Raw genomic sequence first — 22,531 nt, forward strand, 5'->3', positions numbered from 1 at the left:
CTGATTTATCTTCCATTATTAATCAGCAGGAGTGAATGCAAACACACACAGGAGAGCTGCCAGGTTTGGGTGAGCTCTGCTCCAGCCCCTCCAGTGGTACCCACACTGATGAACCAAGCACTTTTGGGGTTTATCCAGAGAGAATTGGCACAACCACATCTCTCAGCAGATGTTGGGGGACACTTTTCTGGGAGGCTCCTCGTGGTCTTTCACTCAAGGGCTGGACTGGTCCATGCTTAGGGCAATATTTGACCTTGAGTTTTGCAGAGTATCTCAAGTTTTTTCTCTCTGAAATATCAGCTATAGTGGGAAATTTTACTGAGCAAACCCACATTTTGCTGTTTCTATAAGATCTGGGTGAGTTTTTTTGAATGCACAAGGGATCCTGATGAAGTCACATGTCTTACAAAAGACCTTCCCTGCTTTACAGAAAAAAATATCCTCTCTCCAAAAGTCAGCTTCCATGTAAAGATTCCTGACATAATCTAGAGAGAATTCTTCAACACTCAAAAGTGGATAAACCAAATTGTTCTTTCTCCACTGTCCTGGATCTTCTGAATTTTGGCTGTGTGCATTTATATTATTGATAAAAATATAATTTTATTGCTATTATTGTATAATTTAATGATAACATAATTACTACCATAAATAATATATATTATATATAGTACATATATTATATAGATTACGCATATATAATATATATATTATATATACTATATATATAATATATATTATATATAGTGCATATAGTATATATATTATATATATTATATTTATATATATATATAGCATATATATAATATATATATTATAATTAATCTCTGCTGATTTAAACTAGAAGGGATTTTATATCTTTACTTGGCTAAAAGTTTTATGTGTTCCACAAAAATCCAATGTGTGAACACACCTACAGATATGTGTGTCTATATAAAGACAAATCCTTTTATTTATTCAACCAAATCTGTGCACACAGCTTTAAACCCACGAGTTAAATATCCTCTATTTGGGTTGGAATCTGAGCTTGCAGGCTCAGACCACAGGTAATAAACACAACCACAGCGCCCAACCAGATAGAGAGGAAGAAAAAAGGTAAAGCAGTTTTTTGTTTGCTGAAGACTTAAAATCACCCCCAAACCCTCTCTGGCTTGAAAATAAAGGAAATAAAAATGTTTCTTGCCTTGAAAATCACTGGCCATTGGCATCTGGATGCTCAGCCAGGTGAGAGCAGAGCCTGGAGACCTTTCTGCTGCCCAGCAAAATAACAGAGGTGCCAAAAGCCCTCAGAATTTAACAGTTTATTGCCCCAAAAGACCCTGAGTATCATTTTCTGCCTTCAGACTCAGGTAATTGCTGGATGTAACTCAAATCAAACCCAGATCAAAAGTATTAATGGAGCTCATAAAATTTTATTTACTTGCCAACCCAGTGTGACTTTTTTTTTGGCTATGGAAATAAATTGGCAGTAATATTTTCTTTATTGTTTTGAAAAACAAAGGTTTTAAGCCAGGCTTGGTGCATTCCTTCACTGGTTTTGCAAAGCTGGTTTAGTGGCAATCATCTCTCCCTGGGAACAGCTCGGTCCCACAGTTATAGCACCTAAAACTGTCCCTGACACCACAAATCCCCATGGTAATCCTGGATATTCCATCTTCTCTCTCCAGGGTTGTGCACCTTTGGAAGGACTCAAAAGTGCTTAAGAAGGAGGATGAAATTGGAGAGGTCTGGTTAAAAATGCTCAAGTTGATGCTTCCTGATCTCAGATGAAGAAAGCAAAGAGGAGAGGTTGTACCCAAAAAATGCTCCATCCCCCTATGCTCAAATAATCCCTGGAAGTGTTCAAAAGTTGCGTGGATGTGTCACTTGGCGACACATTTTGGTGGTGAACATGTCAGTGCTGGGTAAAGAATTGGAGACAATTATCTTAGAGGTCTTTTCCAGCCTTAATAATTGCATGAGTGATGAGACGTGCAGTCCCAGCCATCCATCCCAGCAGCTACACACCCCACAAATAACCCAGTACCCCCTAAACAAACACCTCACCCTTATTTCCATTTTTGGGGGATTTGGGATGGGAGATCCCATCCATCCTAGCAGCTACACATCCCACAAATAACCCAGTACCCCCTAAACAAGCACCTCACCCTTATTTCCATTTTTGGGGGATTTGAGATGGGAGATCCCATCCATCCCAGCAGCTACACACCCTACAAATAACCCAGTACCGCCTAAACAAGCACCTCACCCTTATTTTCATTTTTTCTGGGATTTGGGATGGGACATCCCACCCATCCAGCCATGGGACACAGAGTCCCTGCACCTGCAGGCTGGGCAAAGCTTTGCTGACACACCTGAGGCCAGAGAGGAAGAGGAAGGTCCCTGTGCTGCAGCTTTCCAGGGGATTTTCAGGAATTCACTCTCCTCGGCTGTCAATCTTGCACCTTTTTAAGCAGCACTGAACTGGCTTTCTGAGGGAGTAAAGTGATTTCTCATTTCACTGATAACCTGGACTCTGACTGGAAATAAAAGCCCCAAATGGAAAATCCTGACATTAAAGCTTCAAGCCCAACGTGCAAAGACTCAATCCGGCTAAATCAGTAAATTCCCTCACGGTAATTAAAGGCACTAATTGATTTGTGAAAACATCTTTGGGATGGGAGCTGAAGTGGGGGGATTTACAAGCCCTGCTCCTAATCCCCAGGGACTCCAATCAGTCAAGTTTGACAGGGAAGCAGAGAGCTGCCCTGGATGAATGAGGGGAGACTAAGATTTCTTATTTTGTATCTTTTCAAGGAAATACCAGTGCATTTAATGACCAATTTCTCCCTTCCTGAGGCCATTCCTCCAGGCTTCTGAGAGTTTGGGCATCACTTTGATGCTTTCCACAACCAGGGCAAACGCTGCTCTCAGGCACCTTCATGTGAACCCTGTGAATTCACCAAAGCAGCATCAAGGGGGTGAGGAGAAAAAGGGATCCCTAACGAGGAGAAAGGCTCTTGGATGGGGCAGGGAGCAGGGCTCCCTTTGTGTTTCATCTCAGGACAGAGCCCTGGGGCTTCTAGGCACCATGGCCAAGCAGGCAGAGCTTAGTACTGAGGCATCAAGGCCATGAAGGCTGTGGGAAATGTAGAAATTTCAATTCCATTAAAGCTGTGTGAAATATAGGAATTTTAAGTCCATGAGGGCTGGGGGAAATGTAGAAATTTCAAGTCCAAGAAGGCTCTGAGAAATGTGGGAATTTCAAGTCTATGAGAGTTATGAAAAATGTAAAATTTCAAGTCTATGAAGGCTATGGGAAAGGTAGGAATTGCAGCTTGCAAACTGTGAGAGAATGAAATGGTTCTTGGCTTAAATATTGATAAAATCATGGAAAGGCTTTTTCCCACTGTAGCAAACTCCAAAGAAGCAGCTGCTCATCCGTGACCACTGAAGCCACCCCTCCCCAAATACACCTATAAACAGAATTTGGAGTGTGGAGGGAACTTGGGATAAGACAAATGTGATACAATTGTCCAGTCCTCCCAGGTCTAGGGAGAAGAATGTGATTCCAGAAGAGACACTGGGATGCTCAAACACTCAGGGGAAGCTGCCATGGGCAAAGCATCCACCCAGGTGCCAGGGCCAGGCTCAGCCCAGCTCAGGCTGCAGCTGGTGTGGGACCAGATAAGGAAAGAGGTGAACTCTGGGAGGAGGAACTTTGTCCTTATCAAGTGTGATGCCTTGAGAAGGCTGAGCTAGAGCAGAGGCTGGGCATAGTTCCAGAATAAAGCAGGGATTCATTCACAGGATCTCCTCCATGGATGCACCTTGGGCAGCACCAGAGCCCAGCCAGGGCTGCACCCAAGATGACCCAAAACGGCCCCAAAATGCACGAGCGCTCCCGGGGTCTCTCCCTGGGGTCAGTTCTGCTCCATTTGCACCTTGCAGTTCATTGTCCCATCCCAGCTTTAGCCCAGGCAGTCCCACCCTGCTTGTTTTTCTCTCTGCAGCCCACGGGGTTTGTGCTCCTGGGCTGAGATTTGGGGCATTTGTCCTTGGTGCCCAGCTGGAGCAGGAATTGTTTTGTCTCCCTGCTCTGTGCACAGAGCTCACCATCCCTGAATGTGAAGCTCAGACCCATACACTAAAGCAGCACAGAATGTGAAAAATATAAAAGCTAAACTCTGATGGAGTGAGCTGGGCTGGTGCAAGAGGCAGCTGTGTTGACTTAGAAGGTGTAAAAAACTCATGATCCACCACATCCACCTGGATGATCCACCATCATCCAGGTGCCCCTGATCCACAGCTTTCCACCATCCAGTGGGAAACTCCCTGCTGGGTATTCCCACCTGAGTATAAACCCAAGAGAGGTTGTGTTCTGAGAATTTTCTTCATCATTTCTTTGGGATGCCCCTTGTCCTCTGATGGATCGAGTCTGTGACCATCACTTCAACTGACAGACATCAAAATTGCAATGACCAAGTTCTGTGGAGCCTATGAGTGGTGCAATCTTTCTACTCTCATCCTTTCCTTTTCTTCCTTGTGCTTTTTCTTATGTGATATTTTTAGGCTTTTGTATTTTCATATTGTTGGAGATAATAACAACCAGAATGGCTTTGTAGCTGCTTTCCCTTAAAACCAAATTGTTCTAAAATAAACCTATATATATATAAATATAATATATATATATTTACACATATATAATATATATCTATATATCTATATATCTATACATATATATATATATATATATACATATATATATATATTTACATATCTATTATATTATACAAACACTAATTATTCAGTGTCATTTCACTCTAATCCACCCTGAGGGATCTATTGGCTTTGGAAAGTATCACTGCACAAATTCTTGGTGGACACAATGCTTGGAAAGCAATGCTTTTGCCTTCCAAGCTCCAATGCTTGGAGTTTTCTACACCAAGGGCCAAAGTTATCAGGGCAGTGCTCCTTTAAAAAACCATGGGAGTTGGGAGAAGGGTTTTCCTGGGATTCTCACCTGAAGATGCTCCACTCAGGCTCGATCCTCAGGATGGTGGGATCCTCTACATATTCATAGTGCAGCTCCTGATGTATCTTGGCCTTGTCCACTCTCACAGACACCTTCACCTTCTCAAAGCCTTCATAGGAGGCCGTGGTGTTACAGACAATGTGCTTGGTGGATCTCCTGGGAGGAGGAGAAAGTAAAAGTGAACCAGCAGCAAAATGGTGCCAAAAAGAGCCCAGATATTTATTCTCATGTCCTGTGGCCCAAACCTGTGCACTGAAGAGGTGGAACTCAGTGTGAACCATTTGTGTTCCTGTAGCAGTCTCTGGGGAAGTGGCATTGCCTTTTCGCTGGTTTAAACAAAACCACAAGAGCCCTCATCTCTCAGGACTCAGAGCAAAATCTGAACCCCAAGGGCAGTCCAAAGCAGGCCTCTCTGCAGAAGTATTTCTCTGTGATTAAACATTTGATGGATGTTTCCTTCCTGCCTGCAGACATGTGCAGCAGCAGCTCGTAAAAGGGGTGTTTGCACCTCAGCTTTGCAGCCTGGGATCATAAAGTTTGCTTTGCATTAGGACTCTAAGTCTTGTTTTAAGTGCAGTTTGCAGCATGCCTGGGACCTCTGGAAGTGGTAATACAGTGGGAAGCATTTTATGATTAAAGAGGATTCTGCATAAACCTTTCCTTTTTGGCAGGGCTCATACCCAGCTCCAGGTCTGCATTTCTTTCAAAATGAGTCAAAAATCTGGGCACTAACCATTCTCAGACTTCCCAGTCCTGTGATTTGTGATGCAGCCTCACCTTATACCCCTAAAATGGGGTGTAAGCCACCTCCAATGACTGCACCCTCCAGGTGCCCTCTGAATTCCCCCAAAAGACAGTGCTCAATCCCTCCTAAAATTCCCCAGCCTTCAGCGAGCATCTCCAAGCAGCTGTGGCTCCCACTTGGCATTTCAAATCACAGGCTGTGACTTCACCCTGCTGAATTTTGGATGCTGGATCACTCCACAGCCATGACAGGCTGCTAAAGAGGATCCCCACAGCCAGGAGAGGGAAGGGCATTGCCCCAGGGCAGTGCTCCCAGGTCTCCTGCGAATGAGCTCTTCCTCTGCCAAGGACATATTTGGGAGAAATGTGCCAACTTCATCTTCAGCCCCCATCTCTACTGGCAGCAAAATGTGTTGCTCTGGGTAGTTTGGAGCTGCAGGAGCCCCTGGGAATGGGATTCAGGCTCATTCTCACAGGGATCAGGGAACATCCAGCAGGTAACACTGACATTAAGCCTCTCTGAAGCGCCATTGAGCAGGAGCCAACACAGAGCTGAAATGTTGCAAATCATTCATTTCTTAGCACTACAGGACTATTCTGGGATAAAAGGGAGGTGGTTTAGTACTTCGAACTGATGTTGTCAGATTTTCTTTGTCACCTCCACTAAAGCAGGGACATGAAAATGAATCTTTTAAACGACGCACTCCCAGAGCAAGTAGCGGAGCGCAGGACCGTGGAGAATTGTACTGAAATCTGACAAGAGGCCACGGGAAAAAGCACATCAAATACTAGTCAAAACAATGAAATAAATCCTATTTTCTTTCCCCAAAAACATGGCCAGCAAGGCTGTGCATGGTGCAGAATGCACAAGTCCTGTTGCAGCAAAGGAGGCGCTTGAGGGACAAGGTGTCAGGGCTGCAGGAGAAGTTTCCTGCCTTTAATTGGCATTTAATCTTTCACACTCAGGCATGAGCAGCAGGGAGGGCTCATCTGTACCTGTAGAAGAGGCAGGGCTGTCTCCCAAAGGTCACAATGACATTGCTGCCAGCGTTGAGGTTGTTGCCTGTGATTGTCACCTGGGTGCCACCCGACACTGGTCCTCGCTTCGGCTTCAGGTCAGAGAGGGTCAGAGTCTGTGGAGGCAAAGGGAGGTGTTGGAGACACAGCACAGGGACCTTCCCTCTCCTGTCAGTGCTGGAGAGAGGGAGGCACCCCCAAGGATTAATCAGGGTAATTCTGAAGTTGGCCACATCTGGCTGATAAAGGAGCCTGGGGTGATCCAGACCTGTCAGAGACCCTCTGCTCGAATGCCAGGTTGGTGGGATGAGTTCAGACCCAACCCCAGTCTGTTCTCACTCCTCCAAAATGAGATCTGCCCTTGTACCCACTCAGAAATAATCCTACAAAGACAGGCCCGTGCCTGGAGCACCTTGGATCACAACCTCTCATCCCCACTGCTTGTTTGGCACAGACCAGGGCTCTTTTATCCAGCTCTGCAGGATAACTCAGGCAGTGAACTGGTTTGATTGCATCTGAATGGGGAATCTCCACCTCCAAACTGTGGAACTCAGATGGAAATTGTTTGGTTTTGAGAAGATCACTCAACTTAATTGATTCTCAGAATCACAGGATAGTTTGGGTGGGAAGGGACCTTAAAGATCAGCCAGTCCCACCCCAGCAGGGGCATCTTCCACTATCCCAGAGTTCTCCAATCCCTGTCCAACCTGGCCCTGGACACTGCCAGGGATGAGGCGCAGCTTCTTTGGCCTCCCCACCCTCACAGGGAACAACTCCTTCCCAATATTCCATCTGACCCTGCCCTCTGGCAGGGGGAAGCCATTCCCCTTTGGATGGAGGAGAGCTCAGCAGAACACCTGAGTGTGCTCTTGCCTCTCCCACACAGGATCCCAGAATCACTCCAAGGTCATCCAAGTCCAGCCTGTGACCCACTGCCAGCCTGACAACCACAACAGAGCTCATTCTTTGAACACCTCTAGGGATGGGACTCCATCACCTCCTGGTGTGATTCCAATGTTCAACAACCCTTTCCATGAAGAAATTCCTCCTGATGTCCAACCTGGACCTGCCGTGGTGCAAAATGCCCTAAATAAAACCCTAAATCTTTCTCTTTTCTGGCCTGGATGTTGAGACAGCCTTGAGCTGTCCTTCAGTGAGACATGGTGGTGGTGCTTCTCTGAAATGCCACAGCCACAGGAGCAGCACTGCCCCTTGATCACCTTTTCCCTTTTTCTGCTGATTTTCTGAGCCTCTTTTCCCAGCCTAACACAGCGTTCTGTTAATACATCAAAAAGGGGCACAATTCCTTTAGAGGCCCCAAATCTCAAAACTCTTTTTCTTACCTTGCCACCCTCCCTTCTTCCCCAAATCAAGATAAAATACTCGCGCTCTGAAGGCACAGATCACCCTGTTACCACAATGCAGAGAGGAGACATCAATATTCAGGGAGAAATTTGGTGTTACAGTTTATTCTTTCATTTGCATTTTAATAGAAAAACTTTCCATTCAGTCCCAAGTGAAAAGCTACTATATGCATTTAAATGAAGATTATTTCTTTCCCCCTCTCTTTAAGAATGATGACACAAGTGCTTGAAGCTCTCAGCTCCTCTGAGCGAGCAGGTACATCATGCAGTCACCTTATTGAGCTTTGGAGACCATTAATCCATGTTTATAAAACCACCTGACACACACCACAGCTCCCACTCTCACACACACAGAGCCACCTCTGTTCCCAGGCCCCTCTGGTTTAATCATTTTGAAAAACAGCGGCAAGATTTCCATTTTTCCATTTTGCTCCTGTTCTAAATGCAGCTCTTGGAGGAAGGGCAGAACATGAAAACCAGCTCTGTAGAAGGATCTGCTGTCAGAGCCGGGCACTTTCTGTGTTTAAACCTGGCTGGTTTTCACCTGATGGTTTGGAAGCTGGTTTTATACTTAGAATCATGGATTTTTTGAGGTTTTTGAAGGACCCCTATGATCTGCCAAGTCCAGGCTTTAACCCACAACTAAAGCACAAGGTCCTCCCTGAGCCTCCTTTGCTCCAGGCTCAGCCCCTTCCCAGCTCCCTCAGCCCCTCCTGGTGCTCCAGACCCTTCCCCAGCTCTGTTCTCTTTCCTGAGGAGCTCAAAATCCAGGATTTGAGGTGGCGTCTCATCAGTGCCAGCACAGTGGGGTGAGCACTGCCCTGCTCCTGATGGCCACACTGTTCCTGATATAACCCAGGTGCCCATTGGCTTCTTGGCCACCTGGACACACCTGGCCTCATGTCCAGCCACAGGTCCTTTTCCACTGGGCAGCATTCCAGCCATTCTCCAAGCTTGGAGTGTGATTTTCTGGGAATATTCTCTACCATTGTCTTTTAATGGGATAAAAAACCACAGGAAGAGTATGGAAACGCAAAGGATGCACTTCAGTACTGCTCATTTATATTTTGGGCACCACCTTAAGCTCTTATGGCAGCTCCCTTAATGATGGACACCCCCACCAGTACAAATTCCCACTGACGTTGATGGCTGGCAGAAAATGGGTTGGGAATGGCCAACCTGGTGCCCAAAGCCCACACAGCATCACTGTAGCAGTATCTGATTCAAAAATCATAGAGAACATCTGAGTTAAAGACCCAGAAGAGCTTTGTCCCACCCCTGGGTGGGTTCCCTGCCCTCTCCTTGGGGTAGATAAAGCAGCCATGGCATTTTGAGGATCCTCACAGGTCGCAGCCACACCAGGAAGGCTCCTTGGCAAAGCTGTGCCTGGAGCCAATCTTACAAATGGGTTTGTGGCTCAGCTTTCAAAGGTGTGATCAGCCTTAAATTATTCACAGTGGCATTCCTGAATATTGCACAGCACATTCACAGCAAAACTCTAAACTATTCACCATTTCCTCACTGGTGAAAGGTGGTGGAAAATGCAAAGACAGTCTTGTGGATCTGTGATAGGCTGGAGAGTGACAACGAGGGAAAGAGGACATGAAATTTTCTGCGTTTTTTAGGATTTTATCTACTTTCCTCAGCTTCCCAATCCTTTTTTTCCTCCAGCATCTCCTGCACACAGGTTTTCCACAGAGAAGCACCATCAGAGGTGGGTCTGAACTGTTCCCCATGGAGCTTGTCAGAACCTTGGTTCCCATTCCATTCCTCCTGGGAACAAGGAAGAGCAAGCTATGACTCAAACATAGCTTGGGCACCTGAGTTTCCTTCCTAGAGGTTCCACAGTAGCAGTAAGAGGGGAAAAGATGAAAAGGATGGATGGGAAGTGCTCTCCAAAACAAGGATTTCAGGAAGAAATGTGGAGCAGCCCACAACACCTGCACTGAGACACAATATTTTCATCTAAAGCCAGAATAAAGATAAATATTCTTCAGTAAATGTAACATTTTTTTCATTGAAAGACTGGGGCAATAATTACAGCAAGAAAATGAATAATTAAAAAAATATATTTCATTTAGATCATCATAAATTTCATTTCAGCTTTGTTTCCCTCTTGGCTTATTGTACTTTCTAATGCAATTTGCAGGTTTTGATCACAGACAAGTTTAAAACAAACGAGCAGCTATTTGAATTTAAAAGTTCTGGTTAGAAAGGTGGAGAAGAACCATTCTGGCATCTCTAAACTAAGCCACCTCTTTCTTAAAACACTGAAATTAAATACTCATCTGAGCCCAAACTATCATCTCTTCGAATTCCTGCAAGACAGGGAAAGGCTGAACCAATTGGCCAAACTCCAACCAAGTTTTCCTTCAAACCTCTTGAAAACCAATTTTCCAGAAGATTTGCTATGAGTCAAGAAGTGACATTTATCTCCCAGGTGCTGCCCTTCCTTGCTTTTCAAACATCTTCTTTCCCTTCAAGCTGCCACGCACCGCTGCAGGATGCCAAGGCGCGTTGAGATTCCTGCAACAGCATCTCTGCCCTCCTGGCAGAAAAAACCCAAGGAAGCCAAAAAAACACAGCTCCCACTGTGAAAGCAGCAGACACGGGAGAGGGAATATGATGGGCAGGCTGGAGAGTGCCTATATTTTGGGTTTTTTTTTCGTTTAGCACAAAGGTGTGGAGGTACTGAGCAGAGAAAAACCCCGGTGGCTTCGTGCTTGCGCCCTGGCAGCCGGGAAGGCAGTGAGAGGAGGGAAAAGCTGTCACAGATGGACACGGATGATCAAAAGCAGACAGTAATTCCAGGAGTAGCAAAAGGTGACACGTTGAAGTGTAATGTCCTGGAAAGAGCCCTTCTGGCTGCCTGGTAGGGGCTTTCTCTCAAGGTGTTTCTGTGCCCCTGCCACCGCAACACCTGAGTGACACCGAGAGATGCAGAGAACAGAGGAATTTCTGTAGCTCGAGGGGGGAATCCAAGACATTTGCATTCATTACAAGTTCCCTTTACCATAAAGAAATGTTCAGGCATGTGAATAATTTCAGAAGAGACCCATTCTCTTGCAAGTGCGGAGAGCTTTTGATGGGAACAAAGGGACCCTCTCATCTCAAACCTGCACAGATCTGAACAGATCAAGGCCAGACAATGCTTGCATGTCCCCAGCAAGGGGCCTTAGAGGAATAATCAGGTCTCTTGGACAAGGAACATCATCAGAAGGGAGGAATAAAGCACAGGTTGAGTGTACAACATGTGTTTGCACTTGAACTGAAGCTGAAGCTTGCAGGTGTCTCTTGTTTCATCATGGAGCATCCAAAAGCAGCACTGAGCCCCAGTCACATCCTACAGCTCACCAGCAGCCTGAGCTGGATCTGTCCTGATCCCAGTGGTCCTGGGATGAATAAACACCTGGGGAAATCCAGGAGGGAGGAGAAAGAAACCCAATCAAGACCATCACACTCATGCTGCTGAAGATCCTGAGGTTGTAATCAGTGGTGACAGCGCCCAATTTCTTCTGGACAACACTGGTGGCTCCAAGCAGCGGGTGTTGGTAGCAGGAGCATCATACCCAAAAAAATAAGATACTAGGGAAATTTTCCCCTTTTTTAGCTCTTTTTTATTCTTTCCTGTACAGCACTTTTAACTATTAATGAGAATTTTCTGTATTAATTTGGACCATGACTGCATGGAACTGTAACTGGACTAATAATCTGGACTATTATTAGGTTGTTAAAACTTTAATTACACCAGCTATTTTTGCTGGGAACAAGATGTTGAAAGGAAATGGAATGAACAATTTGGTGCACTGGAACGGCAGAGAAAGCTCAGAGGCTCAATGTAGTGAAGGACAATGGACAGAGGGAGCAAGAGGAGCAAGGCCAAGGAGTTCAGGGCCAAGGAGAACTTTTTCAGGAACTTACCATGAAGTAGTAGAGCTGAGAAGACCTGGCCATGAACTCTGGCTTGCACTCGGCCACGCAGATTTCCACAAATCCGGCGTGCTGGCTGGGCTTGGCCTCCCCCATCTCACACACGATCCTGAGGGGAAAACACCAACCAGGAGCAGAGTTTGAGGAGAGGTTCTGGTAAGATGGAGTTGCAGCTAAGAGCCCTCAGTGCTGGGGGATGGACTGATGATTAATCCACCCTTTTCTGTCCCATCCAGAACCAAAATTGTGGATGAAGTTATTCTTTAGAAAGTGGTGGCTTCTGGCTGAGACAAGTGCTGAGGTGGTGTAAATCCACTTAAATACACAGAGAAATGTTAGGCTGAAGTCTAGCTCCATCCCTCTCAGCTCCAGCCTGGCGTGTTGGAGGCAGCTCTAAGGTTTAATGATCACTCCTGCATTTAGCAAGAGGATTTTCAGGATTGCTGCCTTCCAAACTGGGATTGAACACTTTGGGGTGACTGCTTGGTGAAAAGCAGGATAACATACGGGCATTTGCCATGAGGATCACCTATGTATGCAATCTAAACATAGTAATAACTGGATTATTAAATAAATGGAATATCCTGAGCTGTACATGAGGAATGGCCTCCTCCATCCCTGAATTCCCAGGCTGGAATGGATCCCTTGGAAGGCACTAAAAGTAGGAATGTTATTAGGTGTGCTGTGGCCTTTGCTGTGCCACACACCCCACTTACTGCTCTGCTGGGATGTACCCTTCCACCAGGGGCTTGCACTCCACGCCGGCCACTTTGACGTGGGAGGCGATATCCCGGAATTCCAGCCCCAGGTTCTCCCCACGGATGGTCACTCTGGTGCCTCCCTCACGAGGGCCCGTCACGGGGTTGATCTGGGGAAACAAGCCAAAAGAAAGGAGAACAATCAAAGCAGGCACCAGAATCCTGTCCGTGGCATTCACATTTTCTGGAAAAATCCCTTCACCCAGGATTTCTTCTCCTGGGAAGCTGAGAAGCCTCAGAGGAAAGGAAAACAATTATTATCTCATTTGCTTCTCCTGTGTTTTGCTCATGTGGAATGTGTTTGGAGATTGTCTACCCACAGGTGATTGTTTCATTGGTTTCTGTAAATTGTTTTTACTCTTTGGCCACCAGTGCCAAGCTGTGTTGGGACTCTGGAGAGAGTCAGGAGTTTTCATTATTATCTTTTTAGCCTTCTGTAAGTATCCTTTCTGTATTCTTTAGTATAGTATAGTTTAGCATTCTTTAATATAATATATTATCATAAAATAATAAATTAGCCTTCTGAGAACATGGAGTCAGATTCATCATTCCTTCTCTTCATCTGGGGGCAACACAAATACAAAACCTGTTAGGTGAAAGAACAGACAACTTTTGGGGATCACTAGGGACACTTATAAAGGCTGAACAAACGTACTTCAGATACACAGAGTATGCAAAATTCTGCCTCAGACCTCATTTACTCTCTTTTAACTACTTGCAAAACATCCAGAGATGAGTTTAAGATTTTTTTTGTGGGGATCTATGGAGCTGCAGCTGAGCTCTGCACTTTGTAGATGTAAGCCATGGAAAGGCAGCAGAGGCACACGGTGGAGAGAAATGGGAGTAAGGACAAGACAAGGACATAAAGGGTTGTGCCAGTCACTGGAAATCCAAAATTCCCAGCCCACAGCACATGGAGGGAATGGTCATGCAGCAGAAATTCAGCTGAAAATGTCCACCTGGAAAAAAACCGGCCAAGCCACAGCAGGAACAGGGTGTTGGGTTAGGTGTGGAGGAGTTGGATGGTGACTGAGACAGCAGCAGCAGCTGCTCTGTGCCAACACCTCCTCCTGAAAGAGCTCCAGTTTCCCTCCTGGTAGAGCTGGAGCCATTGGAAGGGCATGCAGGGAGCATGGACAGATTATTTGTGGAGCCTCTGGGTCTGAGCATGAGAGGACCAACCATCCCAACCAGCCTGGGGGCTGCTGGGATGGTGTTTGCATGCCAGCCTGGCCCTGCATCAGACCCTCACAGGGCCTTGCTCCATCCCCCTTGTCCAGAGCCAGGCTGGAATCAGCACTGGAACTGTCTCCTGAGCATTGGAACAACACCAGAATCACAGGGCTGGCCCTTAATTATCTCCATCCTGCCCTTCCAACTCCTCACCATGCCCACTTTGCCATGCCACTGCCCTCTTGAGAAGGGTTCAAACACTTCCCTGCTGCCTGCTCAGGATGCCATGGCTGCCATCTGCCAGGGCTGGCACAGCTCTCCCTGCAGGGAGCAAAGGGGAATTCCCTGTCTCAGGGCCATTCCCACCTGCCCCTGGCTCTGCCAGGTGGGAATCCGGGGCTGGCAGCCATGCCCTGCTGCTCCCAGCACCCAGCCTGGCACCAGGGTTGGTGTGATGCCCACCCAAAGGGTGAATTTTAGAAGGTCCAACCTTTAATAGAAGGAGGGAGAGCCAGGCGCCTCTAGGAGATATTTAATTTTAGGATATTAACTTTAGGATATTAATTTTAGGTGTTGTGAACCAACTCCTCAGTGAGTGTGAGTTATCTCTGACTCTAAAGGGAACCAGGAGGTGTTTGTAGTGGTTTGACAGGAAAGAAAAAAGAAAGGGAAAGAGGAAAGGGAAAAGGGAAAGCGAGAGGGAAAGGGGAAAGGGAAAGGGAAAGGGAAAGGGAAAGGGAAAGGGGAAAGGGAAAAAGGGGAAAGGGAAAGGGGAAAAGGAGAGGGAAAGGGAAAGGGAAAGGGAAAGGGAAAGCTGTCTAAAACACAAGATTTAAAAAAATTCTTGCTATGACTCAAAAAGCATCAACAGGAAGCCAGGTTGTTTTCACAGCAGGAGAGGAGGAGCCTGTTCTATCACAGGTGGAAAATGTGGCACGAGACCTGTCAGATTTGGAGAGGAAAACCCAGGCAGGGAAACAAAAGCTGCCAGGAAGCCTCAGCTTCTCTGGAAGCCCCAGAGCTGCATCTCAATTTCCAGTCTCTGCTCACATCAACTGCTTCTTGTCACTCCTAAAGGAGGTTTTTGTAGCTCAGCGAGTCTCTGAGTCCCTTAATTTCCCTGTGTGGCTCTGTAAATGCCAGGGCTGGTACAGAAATGGGGGGATCAGTGCTGCAGGGGGTGTGAGTGCCCCTACAAGTGTGAGTACACGTGTTCTTCCCTGCAGAGACCCAGCCCTGGCTCCTCTCCAGGCTCTGGATGCTCCCATCCCACAGCTCCAGACCTACCATTAGCTGCAATATATATCCAGTCACTTGAGATTACTTCCATGCTAATGGCTCAGAAAAAAGGCCTTCCAAGAGCTACTTAAGGATTGCAGCAGGCAGCTGGAATATTTCATGAGTGAGTGTTGCAATGATCTGTTTGAGCTCAGAGAGCTGTTGGAGGAAATGCCAGCAGAATTTGAAGCACTCGGGAACTGTAGGGTGGAGAATGAGGGGTTTGCTTTGCAAAATGAGGCTGGAGATGAAGGATTAGGGTTAAAGCATGGCAGGGAAATGTGGGTGAACCTTCTGCACACCCAGGTCCTTGTGTTTTGGATTTCTTCTCTAATTGATCCTCCATCAGCTGCCCCTATACCAAATTCTATCATTGTTTCACAGGGTCTGAGAATCTGAAAATATTTTTAAATGTTTCCCCCAGCTCCAAGTGATTTTCAAGACCTCAAAGCTGAATTTTCAGTTGAATTTAGCTGTGCTTTCTGGCTGCCTGGGTTTGATTTCACAGCTTCAGGTGGTTCAGGTGGGGTCAGAATTACCAGTCTGAGATAAATCCAAGTAAAGTAGAGACCTTCACCTTGGAAACACCAGAATGAGCCATAAACATCAGAATAAACTGAACTCCAACAGTTCAACTGAGAGAGAGCTTTGAAAGCTGGTGAATGACAGGGAGATGGCTCAAAACACAGGAAAAGGGGTTATTTTCAGTAACATCTAGGAAAAACAGATTCAACCCAGCCTTTGCTCTCCTCAAATGTTCAAGCACAGATATTGGTTTAGGGCTCCTCCATAACACCCACACTTTTTGAATCTGAATCAAATACAACTTTAAAAAGCTTTTCTTGCTTTCTAGGAAAATAACCCACCTAACTATTCCTATTAAAGCACCACTGTGGAGGCTGGATTTTCCTCTTTTGCATTTCCCCATGTTTTCCCTGTTTCGTTTCCCTCCTGACTTTTCCCATTTGTAAATCAGGCCCTGCCACACTGAAAGGGTGCTCATGTTGAGTAAGGCCTGGTGACTGAGAGGTGCCCAAGGCAGGAGGCAACTGGAAGGGATGGAGCCCCCATTTTCAAGGCTCAAATCTGTCCTGTGACCCTGAAAATGTGCCTGGCATTATGGCAAAGGCTTCCTAAGACAGCAGAAAAAAATTCCCTTTAGATTTCAGGCCTGACTTGCCTTCCCTGCCTTCTCTCCCTTATTCTGCTCCTTGTCTTATGGTCTTCCTATTCTCTTATTTCCTTTTTGAACCTTTCCTCCAGCTTTTCCTTTGGCCCAGCCAACATGATCAATAGATAACTCCAACAAGCTAAAAATGGAGCCCCATCTTTCTGTCTACAAGGCCTTTTAAGGATAAACTGTCCAATTAAGAAGTGACACCCGAATTATTTTCACTTTTAACTCAATTACTAACCACCCATGTCCTGTAATGTGGACCTTTTTATCCAATTACACAAAACCAACCAAACCCATGGAGAAGAAGGTGAAGAATAAGGAGAAGAAAGAGAAGAAGAAGATGAAGAAGGACCAGCCTCCACCCTAAAACTTCCATCTTACTTTATAGATATTACTATGTTCTAAACCCTTAAACTCTAAGTTTTCCACCCTGTGATATTACACAGTTCTATTCAAACACATTCAGTACTCCACACCCACAATCCCAGTTCCATCATTCCATTCTGGAAGCTTCTTCAGGCCTCAGGTCAATGCAGTGTTCTCTCGGGGGTCAGTGCCTGGCAGCACAAAGTCTGAAATTCTCAGTAACCAGGATTCCAACACCCAATGTCACCCCTGGGTTGAAAAAAAAAATTGTAAAAATTCTGTTCCTGCCTTTGAAGCCACCATGGCCTCACACTCCCAGAATGCCTGAGGCTTTTCCTGACCTATCAGAACTCACTCCTGACCTCCCCATCCCCAACCCAAGCCCAAACCAAGAAAACAAACCAAGGAAAGGGAATCCCCCAGCTTCTGGCAGATCCACGACTTACATCCGTGATCTTGGGGTTGGTGCACTTGCCCTTGGTGCTGGAGAGCTCCAGCCACTGGCTGTCCTGGGCTGGGCAGTGCTGCTTCAGCGTGCACTGGTTCTGCCCCTGGCACCAGCCGCACTCGAAGTCGGGGTCGGCTTTCAGGCAGAGTCCGCAGCTGTCCCGCATGGCCCCGCACTTGTACAGGTGAACTGCAGGGACAGCAAACACACACAGGGCCTGAGAGAGGCAGGCAGCTCAGGGGTGGGCGGGATGGCAGTGGGAGAAAGAGGGGAAAGTGTTCTGGGCTGCTCGTGCCAGAGGTACGACAGCAACTCTCCAGGGAGGTGAGTAATGGGGCGAAAAACATGGACATCCTCCTTGAAATAAAGTTCGTTAGTTCATTCTTCATCAATGGTGGTTTTGGAAACTGAGAGCAGGAGGGATGAGGTATGGGAGAGGAAAAGGTATGGGAGAGGAAGAGGTATGGGAGAGATAGAGGTATGGGAGAGGAAGAGGTATGGGAGAGATAGAGGTATGGGAGAGGAAGAGGTATGAAGAGGAACAGGTATGAAAGAGGAAGAGGTATGGAGAGGAAGAGGTATGGGAGCAGAAGGTAAGGTGAGGGGCTACAAGCAAGAAGTTGGAGTAAATGATGCCTGGGCAGTGATTTGGCCTCAGTCCCTTCCTTTCTCACGGACTGAATGCCATAAAGTGTCACCAACAACCAGCCTCAGACTCAGCACTTCATCCTAAAGGAATTTTCTAGACCTGGCCTGTCACTCTGGTTTTTTAAGATTTTCTAAGCCTTCTGATGTTGACATTCTTGTAGCGAACTTTCTCACACACTTTGTGTAAATAACTCATTGTTTTGCATTCCTTTATGGAGGAGGAGAAAGTTGATAGACTGTTAGTTTGACCAGTGTCATTGGAGAGGTGGCATTGTCACCCTCCACTCTGCTGTCACTTTTGGAAAACTATAGATGTTAAAGTCAGAAAATAAATTTCCATTTTTCTTGAGAACAGAGGTGTGAGCTTGTGTTCTTTCATGTCCTATAGTGACACAGGCCAACCCACAACTTAAACTTGGGTGTGAAACTCCCCAGGATTTTGGGTTAAGGTGATGCCACTCAGGTTTCCCACTTGACAGAAATCCCAAAAGGTAACAGTGAATACACAGTGGTTCATTATTAGGCTGATTCCACAGATCTACAACCAGCCTTTACCCTTTCTTCTGCTCCAGAAATTCAGTCTGCTTCCCACTTTGAAGCAGAGTTGATTCCACTCTAATACAGACAGCAGTGATTAATGCTTAGCTCCATTTTGAGCTGTTAAGTGATTAGAAGCACTCTGAGGTTTTTCTAATAAAACCTAAAAATATTGAAGTCCTCCTACAAAATGAGATCATATTATTTATCCTTATTTTACAGATGTAGAAATGGAGGCCTGTCTTGCACAGGAGACTGATAGCAGGATTCTCCTCCTGGAAGATGAAGGTGACAGGACCAAGGCTCTCAGACTTTTTTCTTTCCTTCATTTGTGGGCATGTTGGGAAATTTTCCCTCTGTGCTTGTGTTTTGCTGTGTCTGTGGGTGACTAAAGTGGTTTTTATCTTTATACACAATCCCAGAGCTCAAAGGCTTTGGAAATATTTTTGCTGAAAGGCTCTGTCTCTCCATACCTTCCCCCTTAATGTCAGCAAGTATTGGCCAATGCAAGAAAATCTCACAAACTCTTTACTTCTGCAGGCTGTGTGCAAGAACAGCACCTAAAAGTACCCCAAAAAGCCTGAAAAACATCTGTCAAATACAGTGTTTTCCAGACCTCATGGAATATACTTCTTTCCTTAGTTTTTTTTTGGGATTTCCTCAAATTTGCTGAGTTGTTCTGCTTGAGCTGCTACCAGTGGATATTTCTGTAGATAATTTAGCAGGTTTGGGTCAGTTTGGCATTTGAATCTCCCAGCCCAGCCCATGGTGATGCTGGATGTGAAAGCAGTGGCATCTTGGTCACCTCTGTGTGGCACTGCTTCCGTGTGGTATCTCTATGGGCACATGCCTAAACTCTCCTCCTGACCAAAAAACATGATGATAATATCCAAATTACTCATCTGGGAGAGCCACCAGCCAGTGCTGCTTCCCAGATTTTTTCCTAGTCATTATTTGCAACATTTTGGCTTGGAATAACCCAAGAAGGTGCTGGAGATAACTCTTGAGTTCATCCCCTGGTCTGTTTCATGTTACTGGCACAAACAGTCATAAAATATTGTCATCATGATTATGAGATTTATTTCACTCCCACATCACCTAGGATAGCTCAACGCAGACCAAGAAAAGGATTTACATTTTGGTGTGGATCACCTTGTGTTGGGGTGCTCATTTTATGGCAGCAGAAAACTAAGCAGGACTGGAGAAAGCATCCAAATTCTGACCTCCAAGCCACACTGTTAAAGGTTCTCCCAGTCCTTGGCACTCTTTGGGCCATGGAAATCAGCAGTGTCCTGAAACATAGCTTGGAGAGAAGGAGACAACTTCAGAGCAGAGGCAGGGTGGACTTTGAGCACAGGCTGTGCCTGAGCGCCAGGGCTGGGCAGGAATCTCCAGCCTGTTGTGTTTGCTGAGTGGATTTAACCCTCAAAAAAGCCACAATTTTCGGGTTTTGGTGCCAGATCTCTGCCGTTCAGAGGTGAAAAAGGGCAGATGGGGCTGTGCCATGGGGAGAAGTGTTGCCTTCTGTGTTGCTGCCCAGGTTGGATGTGGTGTTGGGTGGAACCTCTCTCACCATCCCTCAGCATGAGGGTGGGTGTGTGCCCTAGATTGCCAAGTAATGTATATTCTATTTGCCATCTGTCAGAGCTGGGGCAGTTCTCTCTGTCCATGGGGCAGTTTTTTCTTTATCTCTCCCACAGCCAACCCTCCCTCCAGGAGATCTCTACTGTCCATGGCCACTGAGTGTCCCTGCAGGGCTGATCCAATCCCAGCATCCCATGGGGAGATGCTCCGCCCAGGGGAGGAGCCAAGCATTCCTACCTGGATCCAATCTGGGCCTGGCACAGCACAGCAGCCTTTGCCCCCTGCATTCCCAGAGGAATAGCAGCTGCCTCTTCCACTCGATCTTCAGAGGAAGAGACTGCACCTTTCTACAGGATCCCTGCTCCAACAGAACCACACCTGACACCAGGAGGGCTGCAGCCACAATTCCAATTGGACTCTACCAACACCCTGACCCACAGGATGTCAGGTTGTGTTCTGATTCTGTCAGTGTTTTTTTATTTTACTGCACTGTTTATTTCATTTTTATTTTCTTCCCTAATAAAGAACTGTTATTCCTATTCCCATATCTTTGCCTGAGAGCCCCCCTTAATTTCAAAATTATAACAATTTCGAGGAAGGGGATTTGCATTTTCCATTTCAGGGGATGCTCCTGCCTTCCCTAGCAGACACCTGTCTTTCCAAACCAAGATAGTGTGGAACTGTGTGACAGCACCATGGCAGAACCTGCTGGGGACAGATTGAGTGGGAGAAGGTGTGGGAAGTGTCCACGACAAGGTAAAGAGAGGGAGGGAGACATTTCTGAGAGGTGATGATGTGAGAAGAGGAGAATCTGCAGGTGTGAGCTGCAAATGCAGGGCAGCCAAGGGGAGGGGTTGCCTGGGGGGAAGGTTCCAGGGTGGAAAGACAAGAAGGAAGAAGAAGATGTGGACAAACCATCCATCTCCAGAAACACCCAGGGCTGTGGCTGGATGTGCAGCCCCCTCTGAGAGGGGCACACCAAACCTGTGCTACCAGTGGTGCTTAAACACAAGTGGTTTTCAGATCCTTTTTATCATCATCATCATCATTTCATTTTGCTCAGAATTCTCGCACTGGAGAGCTGCAGCCTTCCTGCTCCCCTCCTGCCTTCCCCTGCTCATTACTAAATTGCCTCTGAGCAGAGAGCCCGTTCTCCTGGCATGTTAACTTGAAGAGCATCACTGCAGGAGAAATAAAGAGGGGGAGAAAAAAAAAAAAAACTGGAGAGGGAGGGGCGTGAAAAGCAGACACGAGGATGCGGGAAGAAGCAGGGATGGTGAAGGGAGAGGGGGAGCAACACAAGTGGGAGGGAGAGCCACGTTTCTCAGGTGGAATGAGAGAACTGGAGGGCTGGGGGGAGGCACACAAAGCACTCAGAAATTGGTAATTTGCAGAGTGCAGAGAACAAGTGTGCGGCAGCCAGCACGGGGAGACGGTGGCGGCTTTGTTAAGTGTAGGGAGCGAGGGCCCGTTGCTAAGGTTACTGCTTCCAAGGACAAGTTGAAATAACTCTTTACCTTTGTTCTGTGCTGGGTTGTCAATGTTGAAATTCCCGTTCCACACGACTGTCAGCTCCACTGGCAGGCTGTTAATCTCCATCCCTTCGTACGAGTACTAGAAGTGGGAGAGGAAAAACAAAACAAACCAAAAAAAAAAAAAAAATAAAACCCAAAGCCAGACTTAGAGAGGAGGTGGGGAGAGGATGGGATGAGGCAAGAGGTGGTGCTGAGCATGGAGAACAAGAGAAATGGAGCTGTCACTCACCTCCCTAATCAGCAGCACCTGCCAGAATGCCATGGGATGCTCCCAAAGCTGTGGAGCTCCAACCATGCCCCTCCCAAAAGCCCATTTATCCATTAGATGAACATTCATAGAATCCCAGAATGGGGATGGAAAGGACATTAAAGATCATCCAGTGCCATCCCTGCCATGGGCAGGGACATCTTCCACTATCCCAGGTTGCTCCAAGCCCTGTCCAGCCTGGCCTTGGACACTGCCAAGGGCAGCCACAGCTGCTCTGGACAGCCAGAGCCTCACAGCCAAGAATTCCTTCCTAATATCTGATCTGAACCTTTCTTCAACTTAGAGCCACTCCCTCTTGGCCTATCAGTCAGAAAAATATTCCATGATGTAAGTGGGTTTGCACGTGATGGGCCTTAACTTTGAAATCCATTTTTTGGGCATTGAGCACTGCTTTGAAAAGTATTTTTCCAAGCTGGGAGCAACTTTGAGGTGTAAATCACACATTCGGGGTCTTCCATCCAGCTGTGCCTCTGCTGGGTATCCCATGGGTGCTGAGGGGGTAGGTGAGGTTATTTACATTAAGGACGTCCTGAAGAACTCTTGGAAGCTGAGTAAAGTCTCAAAATCAGGGAAATCCTCTGAAAAAGGGGGAAAATGGAGCCACTGTGTGATTATAGACCTGTCAGCCTAACTTGGCTTCCCAGAAAGAAAGAAAGTACATCAAATTATTAAACAATCAATTTATAAGCACCT

General features: G+C 46.4%; 1 protein-coding gene across 1 annotated transcript in view; it reads right to left on the bottom strand.

The window, feature by feature from the left end:
• PLXNA4 (plexin A4) overlaps nt 1-22,531 on the bottom strand; it is a 502,367-nt gene that overhangs the window by 61,753 nt on the left and 418,083 nt on the right. Inside the window, exons 11-16 of the mRNA XM_054292393.1 lie at nt 21,553-21,649; nt 17,265-17,455; nt 12,783-12,934; nt 12,058-12,175; nt 6,752-6,888; nt 5,000-5,167 (exon numbers count right to left, since the gene is read on the bottom strand). Of these exons, the coding sequence (XP_054148368.1) occupies nt 5,000-5,167; nt 6,752-6,888; nt 12,058-12,175; nt 12,783-12,934; nt 17,265-17,455; nt 21,553-21,649 (863 nt within the window). The remainder of the gene's footprint in view (nt 1-4,999; nt 5,168-6,751; nt 6,889-12,057; nt 12,176-12,782; nt 12,935-17,264; nt 17,456-21,552; nt 21,650-22,531) is intronic.

This window comes from Melozone crissalis, unplaced genomic scaffold (assembly GCF_028551555.1).
Source record: "Melozone crissalis strain CALT ecotype California unplaced genomic scaffold, PUWL_Pcris_2 ptg000110l_1, whole genome shotgun sequence".
Classification (NCBI taxonomy): Eukaryota; Metazoa; Chordata; class Aves; order Passeriformes; family Passerellidae; genus Melozone; species Melozone crissalis.